The sequence below is a fragment of the Drosophila willistoni genome, assembly GCF_018902025.1.
Source record: "Drosophila willistoni isolate 14030-0811.24 chromosome 2L unlocalized genomic scaffold, UCI_dwil_1.1 Seg196, whole genome shotgun sequence".
Lineage (NCBI taxonomy): Eukaryota > Metazoa > Arthropoda > Insecta > Diptera > Drosophilidae > Drosophila > Drosophila willistoni.
Window position 1 is genome coordinate 8,532,884 of NW_025814048.1, and position 14,699 is coordinate 8,547,582.

Here is a 14,699-nt window from a genome sequence, read left to right on the forward strand (position 1 = left end):
TGATAGTTAATGCTATGAAAAATATACTTATCAAAATATACAAAGTGACTTATTTGGGATAGAGAGAGAGAGAGAGTTACAATTGATAGAAAAGTTCTTTGCCTTTGCATATGGAAATTTTTGTAAGTTTTTAAATGCTAGTTGAGTAATAAAGGGTAGTAAAATCGAAACTTTTGTTCTGCTTATTGTAGGAGGGAATTAGCCAAATGGGTTAGTGAGTAGGTGATTTTGTGTGAGGGGGTGTGGGGGAAGGGTTTTTTTTTGTTGGCCAGAAGGTGGTAGATTGCATAATTATGCAAATGTTCGGTTCGTTATTATTGTTGTTGTTGTTGTTTTTGTGTTTGCAGGCATTGAAAAGTGGGCAAAAGTGGGCAAAAGTGTTGCCTACTTGTTGGTTTTGGTGCTGCACAATTTTCGCAATCACCGAAATTTGCATAATTACACAAAAGAGAAAGCGAGAGAGAGATAGGGAGAAAGGGGCGGGCGCAAGCGAGACAGAGAGAAAGTGCTATGTGTTTATCTGAAAGCGCCTTTTTGTATTTAATTCAAGTTTGATAGTTTGCCCTTGCCGACCTTACTCCCCCTCTGTGTCTCTCTCTCTCGACACCTTCATAAAACTCAAACCCAAAAACGAACAGAAACAATGTTACTGAAATCCGGCTTTAATTTATTTGTATATTGTTCTTGTGTTGTTGTTATTTCTGTTGTTGGATTTTATTAACTTGGCCCCCAGAGCTCGACGAGCGTTAAACAAGCCATATAAATTCAATTTTGAGCTGCGTCAACGAAGAACTTTTTAATGAAAGGAGAACTTTGTATGTGTGTGTGTGCGTGTGTATGGGAAAATTTTAACCCATTGTAAGCCTTATCGCTTAATCGATTTCGAAAGGTGACAAAACACAGTGGCCCGCCTCTTGTCCCCCCCGTCAGACTCTTCAGTTAATTTACCTTTTGCTTTGGCCCTTTTGTCGAGAGAAATTCATTTTTTTTTTGTATTTTACTCAGAATTTGCATATTTATTTAGAGTTTCCTTTTGTGGGGCTATTTTGTGTTATTAGGCTTGACAACAACAACAGCAACACAAAAAAAAAAAAAAAGCAAGAAAAGGATTATTCATGAGATGAAAATTGTTTAAAGCATCGCAGGGTTAGGATCTAGTTGGAATGGTTTTGAAGGGGATGGGGGGCGGGGGATTGGGGTATGGAAGTTTTACAGGCTTTCAGCAAATGGCAGCCAATGTTTGTTGTTCCAAATGGCCATTTGGCAGTCACCGAGAGATTTTGCTAGGCCCCGCGGCGAGGCGCTTCGTCGACGAAAATTCAATGCCAAAAAATTGAAAAGAAAGTGTTGTTGATCAAAACGAAGCTTAGTTACCCTTTCAATTGATGAAGAACGTTTGTAGAACTGAAAAATGTATTTTTGATTTTATCAAGAATTATTATTATGTCATTTGAGTCCACAAACTAAAAATAAACTACCACAAAATGTTAATTTAACTTTGATTGCTTAAGGTCAATTTGTTAAAAGAGTTCTTAGTTGAGTCTATAAAGACTTTTATAATTTGTTAGATCTTTTTGAATGATAAAACTGTCATAGCCATAATTTGCAAGGGTATAAAGCTGTTTCGAGTTGTTGACAATTGCCCGCTGTTTTCTCTCACTCTCTCTCACTCTTTCGCTGGATTTCTATCTCTCTCTCTCCGCCTTTAGTCCTTCTTGTTGCTTTTTGCTCGGAAATATAAAATATGGCGATTATGTTTATTGTTTTGTTTAGTATAGAGACAATAACTACGACAATTTCTATATGTCTGGGCTATTTTCAATTGAAATAGATTTGGATTTTTGGCAAAAAGGAGTCTTGTTAAAATTCTAATGGCAAGTGGCCAGATGTCTATCTCTATATACATACATAATTCAAATGCTTTAAGAAGTTTTGAGGTAATGTTAATACCACTCCAGCTCTCCTCCCTCTTCACCATCTCTCTCAGAGCATGCCTTTAGGCCCTAATTAGTGTTGAAAAGAAGCGAAGGGCAAGACAAGTTGTTTGACATGTTTTATTTATGCCTACACGTTTTGCATTCGAAATGAGGGACACACAATGAGTCAAAGCGAGACGTGTGTTCGGTGTTGCAAATTAACCACAAATACATAGCTAAGAGCCTAAAAGCAGGCAACATAAATAAAGCTAACAAAAAACACACAAACACAGAGAGAGAGATAGACACACACACATAGATATCAAGTCGTCTTTGGCATTTTTAATGAATTTGGCCCATTGCAGGAGAATTGATTTCATTTCATTTCATTTGATTTTTCAGCGCATTTTGTGCTTTGTTTGCCTGTTCGCTCCTCCATGCCCCCTCTCTGCTCCACTGCTCGTCTCTCTTTTGCTCATCAATTCAACTACCCCACCCCCACCCCCAACCCCGCCATCACTCGACCCATTCCCATTGGCTTGTTTGTTGCTTAATTGGAAGGAAATTAAAAAATAAACAAGCCAGGCTAAAAGTAAATACTACACGTTTGCGATTACCTGGACACCAACACAAGACCAGCATCAGCATCAGAGCCAGCACCAGCAGCAGCAGCGGTAAGTTCTGGACCCAAACCCGGACCTGGACTTGCAGCCCCCTCTAACCCACCCACGGTCTGTGCCTGATGGCCCTCGGACCTATCTGCCACCATCTGAATCTCATCCTCAGAAACGGCCAACGGCTGTTTGGAATTTAATTTTCATTTCGCTTTCCCTTAATTTCATCTACGTCTTTTGCTTTTCATTTCGTGTTTCGTGGCGTTTCTTCGTCGTGTTCTTTATTTTATTTTTATTGCTTACGTTTGCTTAACTGTGGAAATAGATTTTCACGGGTTTTCTTCTCTTTCTTTCTTTTTTTAAAACATTTATTTTTGTTTTGTGTTTGTTGTTCTGTTGTTTTAGGACCAAGTTTTTTTTTTTCCTTCTTCTGCTGGAATTGTTTAGCATTTGCACAATATTTGCCTTGAATTAATTAAAAGTCATTGACGCTTATCAATTGAAAGCTGTACTAAGGCTAATTGAAGTGCCATGAACAGGGAGGGGAAGTGTTGGAGGGCGTAGGCTGGTATATTTAAAACTAAGCCACAAATCTATATTTAAATATGAAAATTTGAATCTGATATCGCAAATTATATCGAAATCCGTTTAAGCCCATATTGAATAAACATTTTTCAATGAGGAAATGAAAATTTATTGAACATAAATTTAGGATCTTACTCTCAGTTCATGTTTTTTGAGTAATTTTAAGGACTTTTCATTTCCCACGACCATGTATAAAGTCTAGTCATTAAACAGACTTTGCTCGACATTGGCATTGATGTCCATCAAATGACTTCTCCATGAACAAGATAGGAGGAGATTTCTATCTTTCATCAGCGCGTATGCTCATTGGCTTCCTGGCAACTGATACATTGAGTGATGTGACGCTGACCATGTAACCAGTTGAGGACAAAGCAGGACACACAGGAAATATCAATCTCATTTCACTCTATGACAATTTTAAAGGAGACATAAGGTGCGCGAAATAAGTAAGTGGGACAAAGACTTAAATGCAGTTTTCGAGTTTACTTTTCGTCCTATAATTCGGCTTCAGCGATGACCAAAGAATTGTCAAAAAGTATCACAGGGGTTTCCAGTTACACAATTCTTTAATTTTTAGGGACAAATTGTACAATCAAATGCTTCAAAACTTGTTCAATCCAATGGCAGCTCGTATATTAAAATTGGTGGAAAGCAAAGAGAGGGCCTTTCATATATACTTCTATAGTTGAAGTTGGTTTTTCTTCTTTACTTTAATATTAAGACACAAATTATAAATTTGTCCCAGTAATATTTTTCGTTAAAAAATATTTTGTTTCATTATACCCTTGCAGAGGGTATTATAAAATTGGTCAGATGTTTGTAACGCACAGAAGGAGACGTTTCCGACCCCATAAAGTATATATATTCTTGATCAGCATGAGAAGCTAAGTCGATATAGCCATGTCCGTCTGTCCGTCCGTCTGTGCGTATGCGTATTACTCAGCCGTCTTAAGAGCTATCAGTCTGAAATTTTGTTTCGAGGCTTTTTATTACCCGGGAAAAATAAAGTATGAAATTCATAAGGATCGGACCACTATATCATATAGCTCTAGAAGAACTAGAAGAAACATTTTCATAAAAATCGGAGTAGGTTATGAAATTTACGTATGTGATAATATTGGATATAAAACCCCAGATCCCAAAATATGAATGTGATCGGATAAATATAACACACACAGACGCAACGCTACATGAACTGTATGTGTATGCGTGCGTTGCTTTGCTTTGGGAATAAGGGAAGAAGAAGAACAAATTGTAAAATAGAGAGTAAAATTGTTTTGTTTGTATATTGATGAATTCCGTTGCAGAAAACAAATTTTGAACATGTAAAATTATTATTACCAAGGACTGCAAGGGTATATAAACTTCGGCATAGCCGATGTTAGCTTCTTTGATATTTTTTTCTAATTTTGTCCTTAGCTTTTTTCGGCTTAAATAGGCTGAAATATATTTATAAACATTAGAAGTTTAAAGATAATTTTATTTTATTTTAATATTTCAATCACTTTAATTGTTTCCGAAAGCAACGTAGTGTTCCACTTATTTATTTCGCGCACCTTACTCAAATTTCTTTAAATTCGACAAATAATGATTTTGAATAAATTTCCAACATTTAAAGTCGAAGCATATATATATGTTTCATTGATATTCTATATGTGTGTTGATTCTACTAGAGCTGCAAAATTAATGCATTAAGTAGTAGCATTTGCATTATTAAATTTGTCAGAATATATAAACCTGACCTAAGGCAGGTCTATCTTGCTGTGAAATCGCTGGACTGAGCTGAGCCGAGCCGAGTTGGTCCTTTGCTGGTGTTGATTGTGCAAACAAGACTCTGAGTATGACATTCTCGAAACAATTGATGAGCTTGACATTCAAGTTGTTGCGCTTGCTGTCCAATGGAGGAGTCTAGGGTCAGGTCCAACATGGAAATAGTCAAGCCTGAGAGACAGACGGACAGAGAGAGAAAGGCGAGCACGTGATGCGTGATACCCGACACGAATGTGCTTGGTTTAGGTCCAGGTTGAGGTCCATAGATAGCGTTTATCTACACACACAGACACAGACACATACATAATGCGCCCAAATTTCGTGTGCTGGCTCAGTGGGTTTTCGTTTCCCTAGTACCTAGCACTACGCTTCGGGTTGGCATAACTAATAAGACACTTATTATGCTGCGGTGGTCGGGTAACGTTATACCAGTTTAACGATATCACGTACATACGTTAACTAACGCTAACTACGTCGTTAAGTGTTTTGCGGTGTGGGTAGAGGCAGAGAGACGCACGCCTAGTCAAATGGAACACAGGACACTACACAGGACGACAAGGCAAGGACTAATCAGCTCGAACCTGGAAACCTAGAGCTACTACTACAGCTCCTCTCTCTGCCGAATTCATGCTGTGCGTTTTCCTCTCCAAAAAAGAATTTACATATTCCGTGAGCATTCCATGATGGGGTGATGGGTTCTGGGTTGTCGGCATATTCCATCTACATGCTCATTGCCCTGGCTTAGTTAAATGTTGCTAATTAGGCTTTTGTGTGCCCATAACTTGGAGCCTGACTATTAAAAACTACCTAGTCATAAAAACAGAAATAAAAACATTGCTAATCACGCAAACTTCTCTGGTCAGAGAGTAAATTGTCGATAAAGTTATTTGCTTTGTGCCCTAAAAAAAAAATTTCGCATTCTTTGTTTGGTTTTTTGTTTTTTTAAAGCTTTTTCAAATATTGCATTTCACATTTACATTGACAACACACGCCACCATCTCCTTGGTATTGGAGATTGGATACATAATAAAATACATTTGGCGCCAGCACACACAATATCGATTGTGTCATCTGACTAAAAATTTTGATCCAAGCTAAAACTTGGGTCTCTGGTTACGCTACATATACACATTATCATTTAACTTCTTTGCAGGCCATTTGGGCGAGAAATTGTATAATTGTACGGGTCGGACGTCCGGTCATGGCATCCTTCAAAAGATACGGTCGAACATTGTGCTTTGCCAACATGCCAGTGCCATTGGTATCCAAATGTACCCAGTCCGAGCAGGGTACCATCGTATGCAAAATGGCAGCAGCCAAGCAAGCAGAGGCGGGCCCACGCCCCTGATTGCAGAGGTCACAAATGGCTGCAGGTGAAACCAAATGATCAAAGTATTTCCACAAAGGCATACGCCATACACGATCGCCCGTCATGGAGCCAGCCTTCTTGAATTGTTTCCACAGGAAGGAGCTGGTCGTGAACAGGGCAGAGGCACTTTCTCCCAAGCCCTTAGTGGCTCCATCAGTCAATGTGGCCACATCAATTACTAGCCTTGGCTTAAAATTGGCCTGAGCATAGAGCAAGGGGTCGGCCATCATAACAATTCCAGCCTTATCGGAATTCTTAACACACATGGACGTACCATTCAGCAAGGTGACAACATCTCCGGGCTTCGTGGCCATGCCCGATGGCATACTCTCACATAGTGGGACAACCGCTGAAATGTTAATGGGCAGCGAAAGGGCTGCAGCCGCACGAATGGTTGCCACGACGACAGCAGCTCCCGACATAGCGCCACGGTATTCATCCATGCCTTTCTTGGGCTTTAGGCAGAGGCCGCCACTGTTGAAAGTCAATCCCTTGCCCACCAAAAGAATAGACTTATCCTCGGGCGCAGAGCCGCAGTAGTTGATTTCCAGGATAAGTGGTGGCTCACATGAACCCTTGGCCACCATTAGGAAAGAATTCAGATTCATCGATTCGATCCAGTCCAAGTGACGCGGCTCGACCGTGACACCGCACGGGCAGAGGGCGTCCATGGTGTACTGGGAAAATATTGAAGGGCTCATCTGATTGGCTGGCGTGTCCGTCATGCGACGGGCCAAATTTTGTGATTCGGCCTTAAAAAGACCCCGGGTCCAGGCCTCAACATCTGCAGAACCATACAGTTCTAATTTAGGAGTCTGCAGGCGATGCGTCTTACGTTTATTCACAGTGTAACGCCACACAGCCAATGCAGCACCTTCGGCAGCCTGTTCCGGATAATCCAGGCCGTCAACATGCACCGTGTCACATCCTTGCTGTTGCAGGGCTCTAGCCCCGACCGCAGCGCAGACGCGAACATTCTCCATGCCCATATCCAGAACCTCCTCATGATTGTAGCCAGCGCCTTCTTTGCCCAGACCCACAACGCAGACACAACTGAACTCGTCATCCAGATTATTGATTATACGTCCGATACCCAATTTACCCTTCAGTCCAAACTCTTTTACCAATTCTGTTAATTTACCACCGACGCGATCATCAAACTTCTCGGCACCGACCGACAACTTCACATCCTTGTCGTTCTCACTCTCATAGACGCCAACCACCAGGCCGGTCATTCCTTCGCTCTTGTAGCGCACCTGCTGGCGACTGTAATTAATCGAGGGGGGGCTCAGGAGCTGGGGGGTACGCATTAGATGATTGTAACTGAACTTCCCTATGCCCATCATCGAACGACGGAGCGCAAGTAGTTGAGATGATCTAGCCATAATTTTGGATTTATAAAATTGCTCGCTAGAGAATTTGGATACGCGATTCTTTTTTATATATTACTGAAAAGCTTTGCGAAATAGATTTAATTTTGAAACGTGACTCTTTTATATATATTACTGAAAAACTTTGCGAAATAGAAATATAATAAAAGAAAAAAATTATTGTAAATATATGTAAACCGTATTGTGTGCGCGTCGAACAGAGAAACTGAAATGAATTTGTATGGTGATATGACACTGAAGTAAACATTTTTTAAACTATCAAAACCTACTATGATCGGCGTGGAATATAAAATGAATGAAATAATAGTCATGGAATCCTAAAACCAGACGATTTGATACGCCAATATCGATTTTTTTTGCTTAAGCTTGCGATTAAATCGTCAATTAAGTCGTTTATCGATTAATGGCTCAAATAATCGTATCCTCATATTTCCAATTTTTTTGGTTCCAAGCATTATAAAATATTCATTTCCAAGTTCTTCCGTAAACTATCATTATCATCAGCTTTAGAGAACTAATGTCCTTGTTTTTTGTTAATACAAGAAAGAGCTTAACTATCAGCAGCAAGTCAAAACTTGTTTATCGATTAATGGCTCAAATGATCGCTTCCTTATATCCATAAAAATCCATTTCCAAGTTCTTTCTTAACCTTTGGGTTTTGATCAGCAAGTCAAAACCCAAAAAACAATTCACTTACCAAAGTTTAATTCGATTTTTGGGGCCATCATCAAACTTCGGCAAAAAAGTCCATTCGATTAATAATTGCGCATTTTCGATTATATTATTGAATAATCGATTATTGATTTTCATTTGCCATCACTAGCCACATTTGACAGACAGTTAAATTTAATGAGTAAGACCCAATTTCGATTGAATACAATACAATGAAGATTTTGATTAGTGAATCGGAGCTAATGACCGAGTATAATCAATTCGTGATGAGGAAGAGTCTCAAAAAACGTATAGTTTAAAGATTTTGAGTTAGGGAAATACAATTTCTGATTAGCTTATACCATAAACCTAAAATACTTCTTTTCTAAAGGTCTATTGAGATTCCTTTTCATTGCCTTTAGGAAACGAATTCGTTGGAAGTAATTGTAATCGCATGAAGTGCCAGAGACAACAAAGATTTGTTAATATTTAATTTAATTTATTTAACTTACAAAGTTTACATTATATTGTGTGTCAACGATAGGATGCAGAGTGTTTGCCTGGTTTTTGTATGACAATTAAAGACACTTGACAATGTCGTGCTCTATGATTAAAATTTGCAATTAACGCAAACATATTGAAATGGTAGCCAGAATGGCCAAGCGAATACCGAAAGTCTGGCATATAAATATATATATGTATATGTATAAAATATGTATATATCTAGAGGTATATATGTATGTATGTATATACATTTATATGGGAAAGAGAAAAAATATAGCAGCAGAAAAATGCAACCAAGCCGCAGACGAAACACGTAAAAGCAATAAAGCAATAAATTGCCCAATTTGAAGCACTATTGTAGCCAATAATTTGCAACCCAGCCACTTGGCTCTACCCAAACTCCAACAGTTTCCATCTCCATGAGGCAACTCCAGCTCCTGGTCGTGTCCTCTTACCCATACTCTGCCATATAATTTCAACAAAAATATGCACATTTGTCAATGTCGCGTGATTGATGTGGTCGAACGCATTTCCGTCGAGCAAATAAAAAACAGTCAACATGGAACATGTAGATACACACATACACACATACATATGTAGGTAGATATATGTATGTATAAGTAGGCGTCAGCCGAGCAGCAAATAAAAACACGTAAAAAACAATTTTTTATACAATCATGTGAGAGAGTGTTTCCCCACCTTACATCACTACCTCCACCCTCCCATGGAAAAGGATGCTGGCTGGCGGCTATGTTGGCGACATTACGCGATTTTACGCATGATTTAAAATTAATGACAATGCCGTGGCGACGCGTCGCTTTCCACCCACCCACCACCCGCAGTCACCCATCTTCCCACCTATTTGAAGGCATATACCTCGTAGGTAGGTAGGTTGCTGAAATTTCAACATGTCGTCCAACACAAACAACACAACTGAGAGTAGAGTACAGCTGAACCGCACAAAAAAAAAAAAGAAAAATTCAGGATGTTTAATTTCCTAAATGCATAAATCTCACTAATACGCACAAAATCTAAAAAATGCGCCTGGCAGCAAGCTTTCCCCGGTATTCTTTTTTTTTCGCCATCGTTTGTTCGAAGTTTGGTTTGTTCTCGTATGTTTTCGGCCAACACACAACATCCGAAAATCATAAACAAACTTCAAACGACACACACAATGGTTTAACACACACACATACACTCAGTCGTCCCGCTCTCCTTCCGCCGTGAAACGCCGTGTGGTAAGTGAAGAGAAGCGGACAATAGGCAGCTTATTACGCACGGATACCAAGCTGGGGCAAAAACCTGGACAACCTGGACATTCTGGTAACGGTAACAGTCAACCGCAACAATTCAGCTTCATTTGTAGTCTCTTACACAAACATCCCTGGCAGCAGCAGTAGCAGCAACAGCAGCAGCAGCATCAGTTGGAGGGCAGCAGGGGACAGCATTCCTATCTGGCAGGATAACGCTTTTTTATTCCAGTCCCTCACTCTCTCCTTCTGTGGACGCCGGCTGTTGGTCTAGGCCTACGTAACGTTTCCTCACTTTCTCTTACATTGGCTTAGATGCGGAGTACCCTAACTAAGATAGGGTATGCACGGTTTCTTGGTAATAACACATATATTACTTAGGATAACTACCCTAGTTAGTTACTTAAACTTCATAATAATAACAGAAGTAAAGGTTAAGTTCATAGGAAACACCTCGTTATGAGGGCTTCATACAAAATACGGGAGTACATTTCGAGACTTACACTGATGCTTAAAAAACTTCCTACTGGACGAAGTTTACTGTTTTAACACATCAGAAGATTTCCAACTACTTTTTAAGGTAATTAATTTTTTAAGTTTCATGTGTTTTTAATCTGATCGCTTTATTGCTTTATTGTAATATCTAAAATCGAGCTTAGATCTTCCAACAAATCTAAAACATTCTTGATTGTCTAATCATCGAATCAATCATCACTAACTAACAATTATGTCGATTGCTTAAACAAATAGGTGAACTCTGGTATTGTAAGCTTTGTTAATCTTTTTTTGTTTCGTTTAAATGCAATTCACAACTAGTTTTGGCATAAGATGGTGATAAAGCTTGACGGTTCTTGAAAGAGATATATAAAGTCTGTTTTAAAGACAAACACTGGTCATATTTTTGTGACATTCTTAACAAATTGCCTCTAATTTAGAATATTTATAAAATCATATTAAAAACGTATTCATATTTCTTTACATTTCTAATAATCTACGATTTCCAATTTCTATTAATGTCTATCTTCTTTTAGTCTGTTCGATATTTTTGGAATATTACAAAACAAAATTTTTCCATTCAAAATTTAAATGAGATAATGAGAAATGAGACTCCTATTTGTGTAATTAACTACAATTTTTGAAATAATCTTCTTTAGAAGATTGACCTGAAGACGGGTTAAAGGTTTCAAGGTTTCAAAAACGAGGTCTCTAAGATTAAGGTTTAGGGCGTCTCACTTTCATGAGAGACCGAGTTATTGTTAATAGAGAGCCATGTATATCTCGATCCTACCTTTAAAGGGTATGCACTATTCGAAACTCTTTACCTCAGTTAAACATTTTGATTTGTGTAAAAAATTGTTGTTGTTTGTTTTATGGCGATTTAACCAATGGAAAATTGCCAATTGCCAAAGGCATGTAAAAATTTATGGAAAAGGTTATGCAAAGGACTTGAGCTAAAGAATCTTCATTTTGGTAATGTTAACTAGGAATTTTAAAGTTGAGTAAACAATTTTAAAGTGCATTTTAGCCCTAACCAAAGTGTAAGAGAGTGAGTGAGAGAGTGGGAGACGAAGAGGAAGGGAGACACACACACATACACATATACTTAGATATCTCTTGTGACTCGTAAATTTGTGAGAACATAAATCACGCAATTGAATTCTAATTTTTGCTCACACATTGTGCATTGTTTGTGGGCAAGTGTGTGAGTGGGTGTGGGTGTGGGTGTGTGTGTGTGTGTGTGTATTTTGGTTGTTATTCTCCTCACTCGAAAACTGGAAAAGTCTGAGTTGAAATCAATCATTGGAATTTTAATGCCACAAATGGGAGCAATTACAGTCAGTTGAGTAGACAAAAGAAATTTTTCCATACTTGATTTATAGTTGAATCTTTATATGTTTACTTTGTGTGTGTGTGTGTGTTTGAGAACGAGTGTGTGAGGGCGTGTGTATGTTTGTCTAGCAAAATTATGCACAATGTTATGTTACTTCATAAACAATCTTTCACTTCAAGTGAAAGTCGAGATTATCAACATCATCATCTTTGGGTTAGTTCAATTAGCACCTCCAGCTTTTTGTCAACCCATTGAGTCAACATTTTGGGGGCTCTATAAAAGACGTTAGCATGGTCTCAAGTTCACTCAGACTGGTTTTAGACGTTGCTTAACAATGAATTACTTAATTCTTATATTGAGCTGCTTTTTGGCTTTATCTCTGGCCGATTTACGTTCTGATCTACGTGATTTCCTTTCGTTAGTTCCAAAACGTCGCCTCAACTATGTAGTCGCTCGTTATTATATATTCGATCCAAAGTTTCGGCAATCTATTGAATATGTGCGGAGTGAAGAGTTTCTACAGACATGGCAGCAAATACGACAATCACCCGATTTCATGCAGATTGTAGAATATGTCACAGAACATGGATCAGGATATGATATCACTAGATTGATCGATCGTATTCCCCAACGTTTGCGTGCATATCAACTGTCTCGATTGGTGCCAGTGGATATGGTTCTAAACAGAGATTTAACCACATTTCTCAGCGAATTAATGCAAACTTTACCCCGAGCTCAGATTTATTCGCTAATCTCACGTAAAGTGCGTGAAAATGGTGATTTTGCCAAGCTCTACAAGGCACTCAGACAACCAGAATTTCGACAACTAGTGGACAAGGCAAAGGTAAGTGTAGCAAGTCAACCAAATCACCCATAATCTTTGATAATATTTCCAGAACTCACCCGATCTGAGGGAGCCTTTGAATCGATTGCGTCGAAAGAATATCAATGTGGATGAAATTATTCAACTGGTCTTTGAGCTGTTGTCGTGGGGACCAAAGGTTTAGAAAATTTAAGCTTAGACAATGTAAGATGGAATGGAAGGGCTCGCACAATAAATGGTAACCCCATACCTCAATTATGTAAAACGTGCCAAATGTGAAGAATGTGTGAGAGTAACAGCGAGTGAGCCTTGTTACCCTCAAAGGTGATGCCATCATAACAATGGCTTAAATCAGCATGAAAGACTGCAAAATGCCACTACGCACTACAATGTGAACTCTAATGAGAGCTACAGGAGCGGTTTATGCCTAATTAGAGGTGTGGTCTTAGTTTGAGAGTGTTACATTATAAAGGCATGCGTTTCAAGAGACTAGTCTATCAGTTTCAGTCTTTAAAGTTAGCATTTTGTAAGTGTTAATGACTGCTAAATCTGTCATCTTAACAGTTTTTCTTTAAGATTTTCTAATTCCTGTCTGGATTTGTCATGAACAAACATATCTTTTTAAAGTCTAAGGTATTTTCGGGAAGTCTTTTTCATATAGAGACATTAATCATCAGTCTCTGTCATATAAAATGGTTTTAAAAAGGTTTTCAAACTTCTTTTTGAAGGTCTTGTTGTGCAACTTTTCTTTAGATTTCCTTTCTGAGTTCCTTTTGAACTTCCATGAAACATGGTCCATCCCTGTATAGAATATGTTTATATGTGTGTATGCCGGTGTGGGTGTGTGTGTCTCCGTTATGGGAATATGCGTGCAGCAGAGCTTGCATTCTGCATTTTGCATTTTGCAGCTGGTTACTGCTGCTGTTGCTGCTGCTGTTGGTGGTAGCTCTTGGTTAGCATTCATCATCATGCCTCATTGATTTCGACTTTAGCTTGATTGCTGGCGCCTAAAAGTCAGTCGGTTGGCGCGTGTTAAATGCCACATCGACACAGTTTTTATGGCCCCCTCCGAAAAGTTTATTTGCAGCACACATAAGAGCAGAGCAGAGAGAGAGTGAGAGAGATAGAATGAATTGTGTTGCCAAGTTGCTAGAATGCTACTGCCACTGCCACTGCCATTGCTACTGCTGAATATGCAACAAAAAGTTGCTTTTTCGCAAAACGCCCACAAACAAACGACCCACATCATCATTTTAGTTTTTTGGCTGCTGTTTCACCCATTTTGCTTGACATTAATTTTATGCCAAACAATTTTGTAGAGCGAACGAACGAGCGAGCGAGCGGAGTTTTGTTGCGCCAAAAAGCGCAACGGCGCGGAGTTTAAATTTTTGTCGCATTTCTCTCATGTCGTCGGAGGGGCAGCGGCGGGGGAGCGGTGCGCAGAGGCGGTGAAGGCGGCAGGGGACAAGCAACTGACTGCAGCATTGCATAAACTTTTACGTAATCCTTTCAATTTTGTTTGTTTCACTTTGTTTTTAGGCGGAAATTAAAATAACAAGCCGGAAACTAGACAATGTTGTTGCTGTCTCTGGATCTCTCTGTGTGTGTGTGTGTTTTTGGGGATTGTCTCAGAGCTGCTTTGCTCTTAATTAAGTGGCTCAAGTAAGTATAAGGTACTAGTCGCAGCACCTACATTTAATCCTTAGCTCTAACTTCTCCATGATCCTTCTCTCTGCCTCTGTCTCATTTCACTAAGAGGAATTTGCGTAATTAATTTTTGGCCAAGATAGTTAAATTGAATTTGTGTTCACAATGTGCGGTACATCTCATTTTTATTCATGGGCGTCATCAAAATTCCACAAAAAGATTACATGAATATAGATAAGTTGGTTAGTTTTTTTATCTTAATCCAGGGGGAGGTTTCTTCAGGCCAGGATGTTCTTAGACTGATCTTTGTTGAAGTCTGTTAGACAAAATATTGGATTATCAGCGAAG

The 14,699-nt window shown here is 38.9% G+C and overlaps 2 protein-coding genes across 2 annotated transcripts; one reads left to right on the plus strand and one right to left on the minus strand.

Moving 5' to 3' along the window:
• Positions 1–5,803: 5,803 nt before the first annotated feature.
• Positions 5,804–7,859, minus strand: LOC6640248 (cytosol aminopeptidase). The gene has a single exon (XM_047010248.1). The coding sequence runs from the start codon at positions 7,637–7,639 to the stop codon at positions 6,020–6,022; it is 1,620 nt and encodes a 539-aa protein (XP_046866204.1). The 5' UTR covers positions 7,640–7,859; the 3' UTR covers positions 5,804–6,019.
• A 4,164-nt stretch (positions 7,860–12,023) lies between these two features.
• LOC6640247 lies at positions 12,024–12,927 on the plus strand. The gene is made up of 3 exons (XM_002062988.3): positions 12,024–12,094; positions 12,203–12,725; positions 12,778–12,927. Exons 1-3 carry the CDS (start codon positions 12,024–12,026, stop codon positions 12,886–12,888), a joined length of 705 nt encoding a protein of 234 aa, XP_002063024.2. The 3' UTR covers positions 12,889–12,927.
• The last annotated feature ends 1,772 nt before the right edge of the window (positions 12,928–14,699 follow it).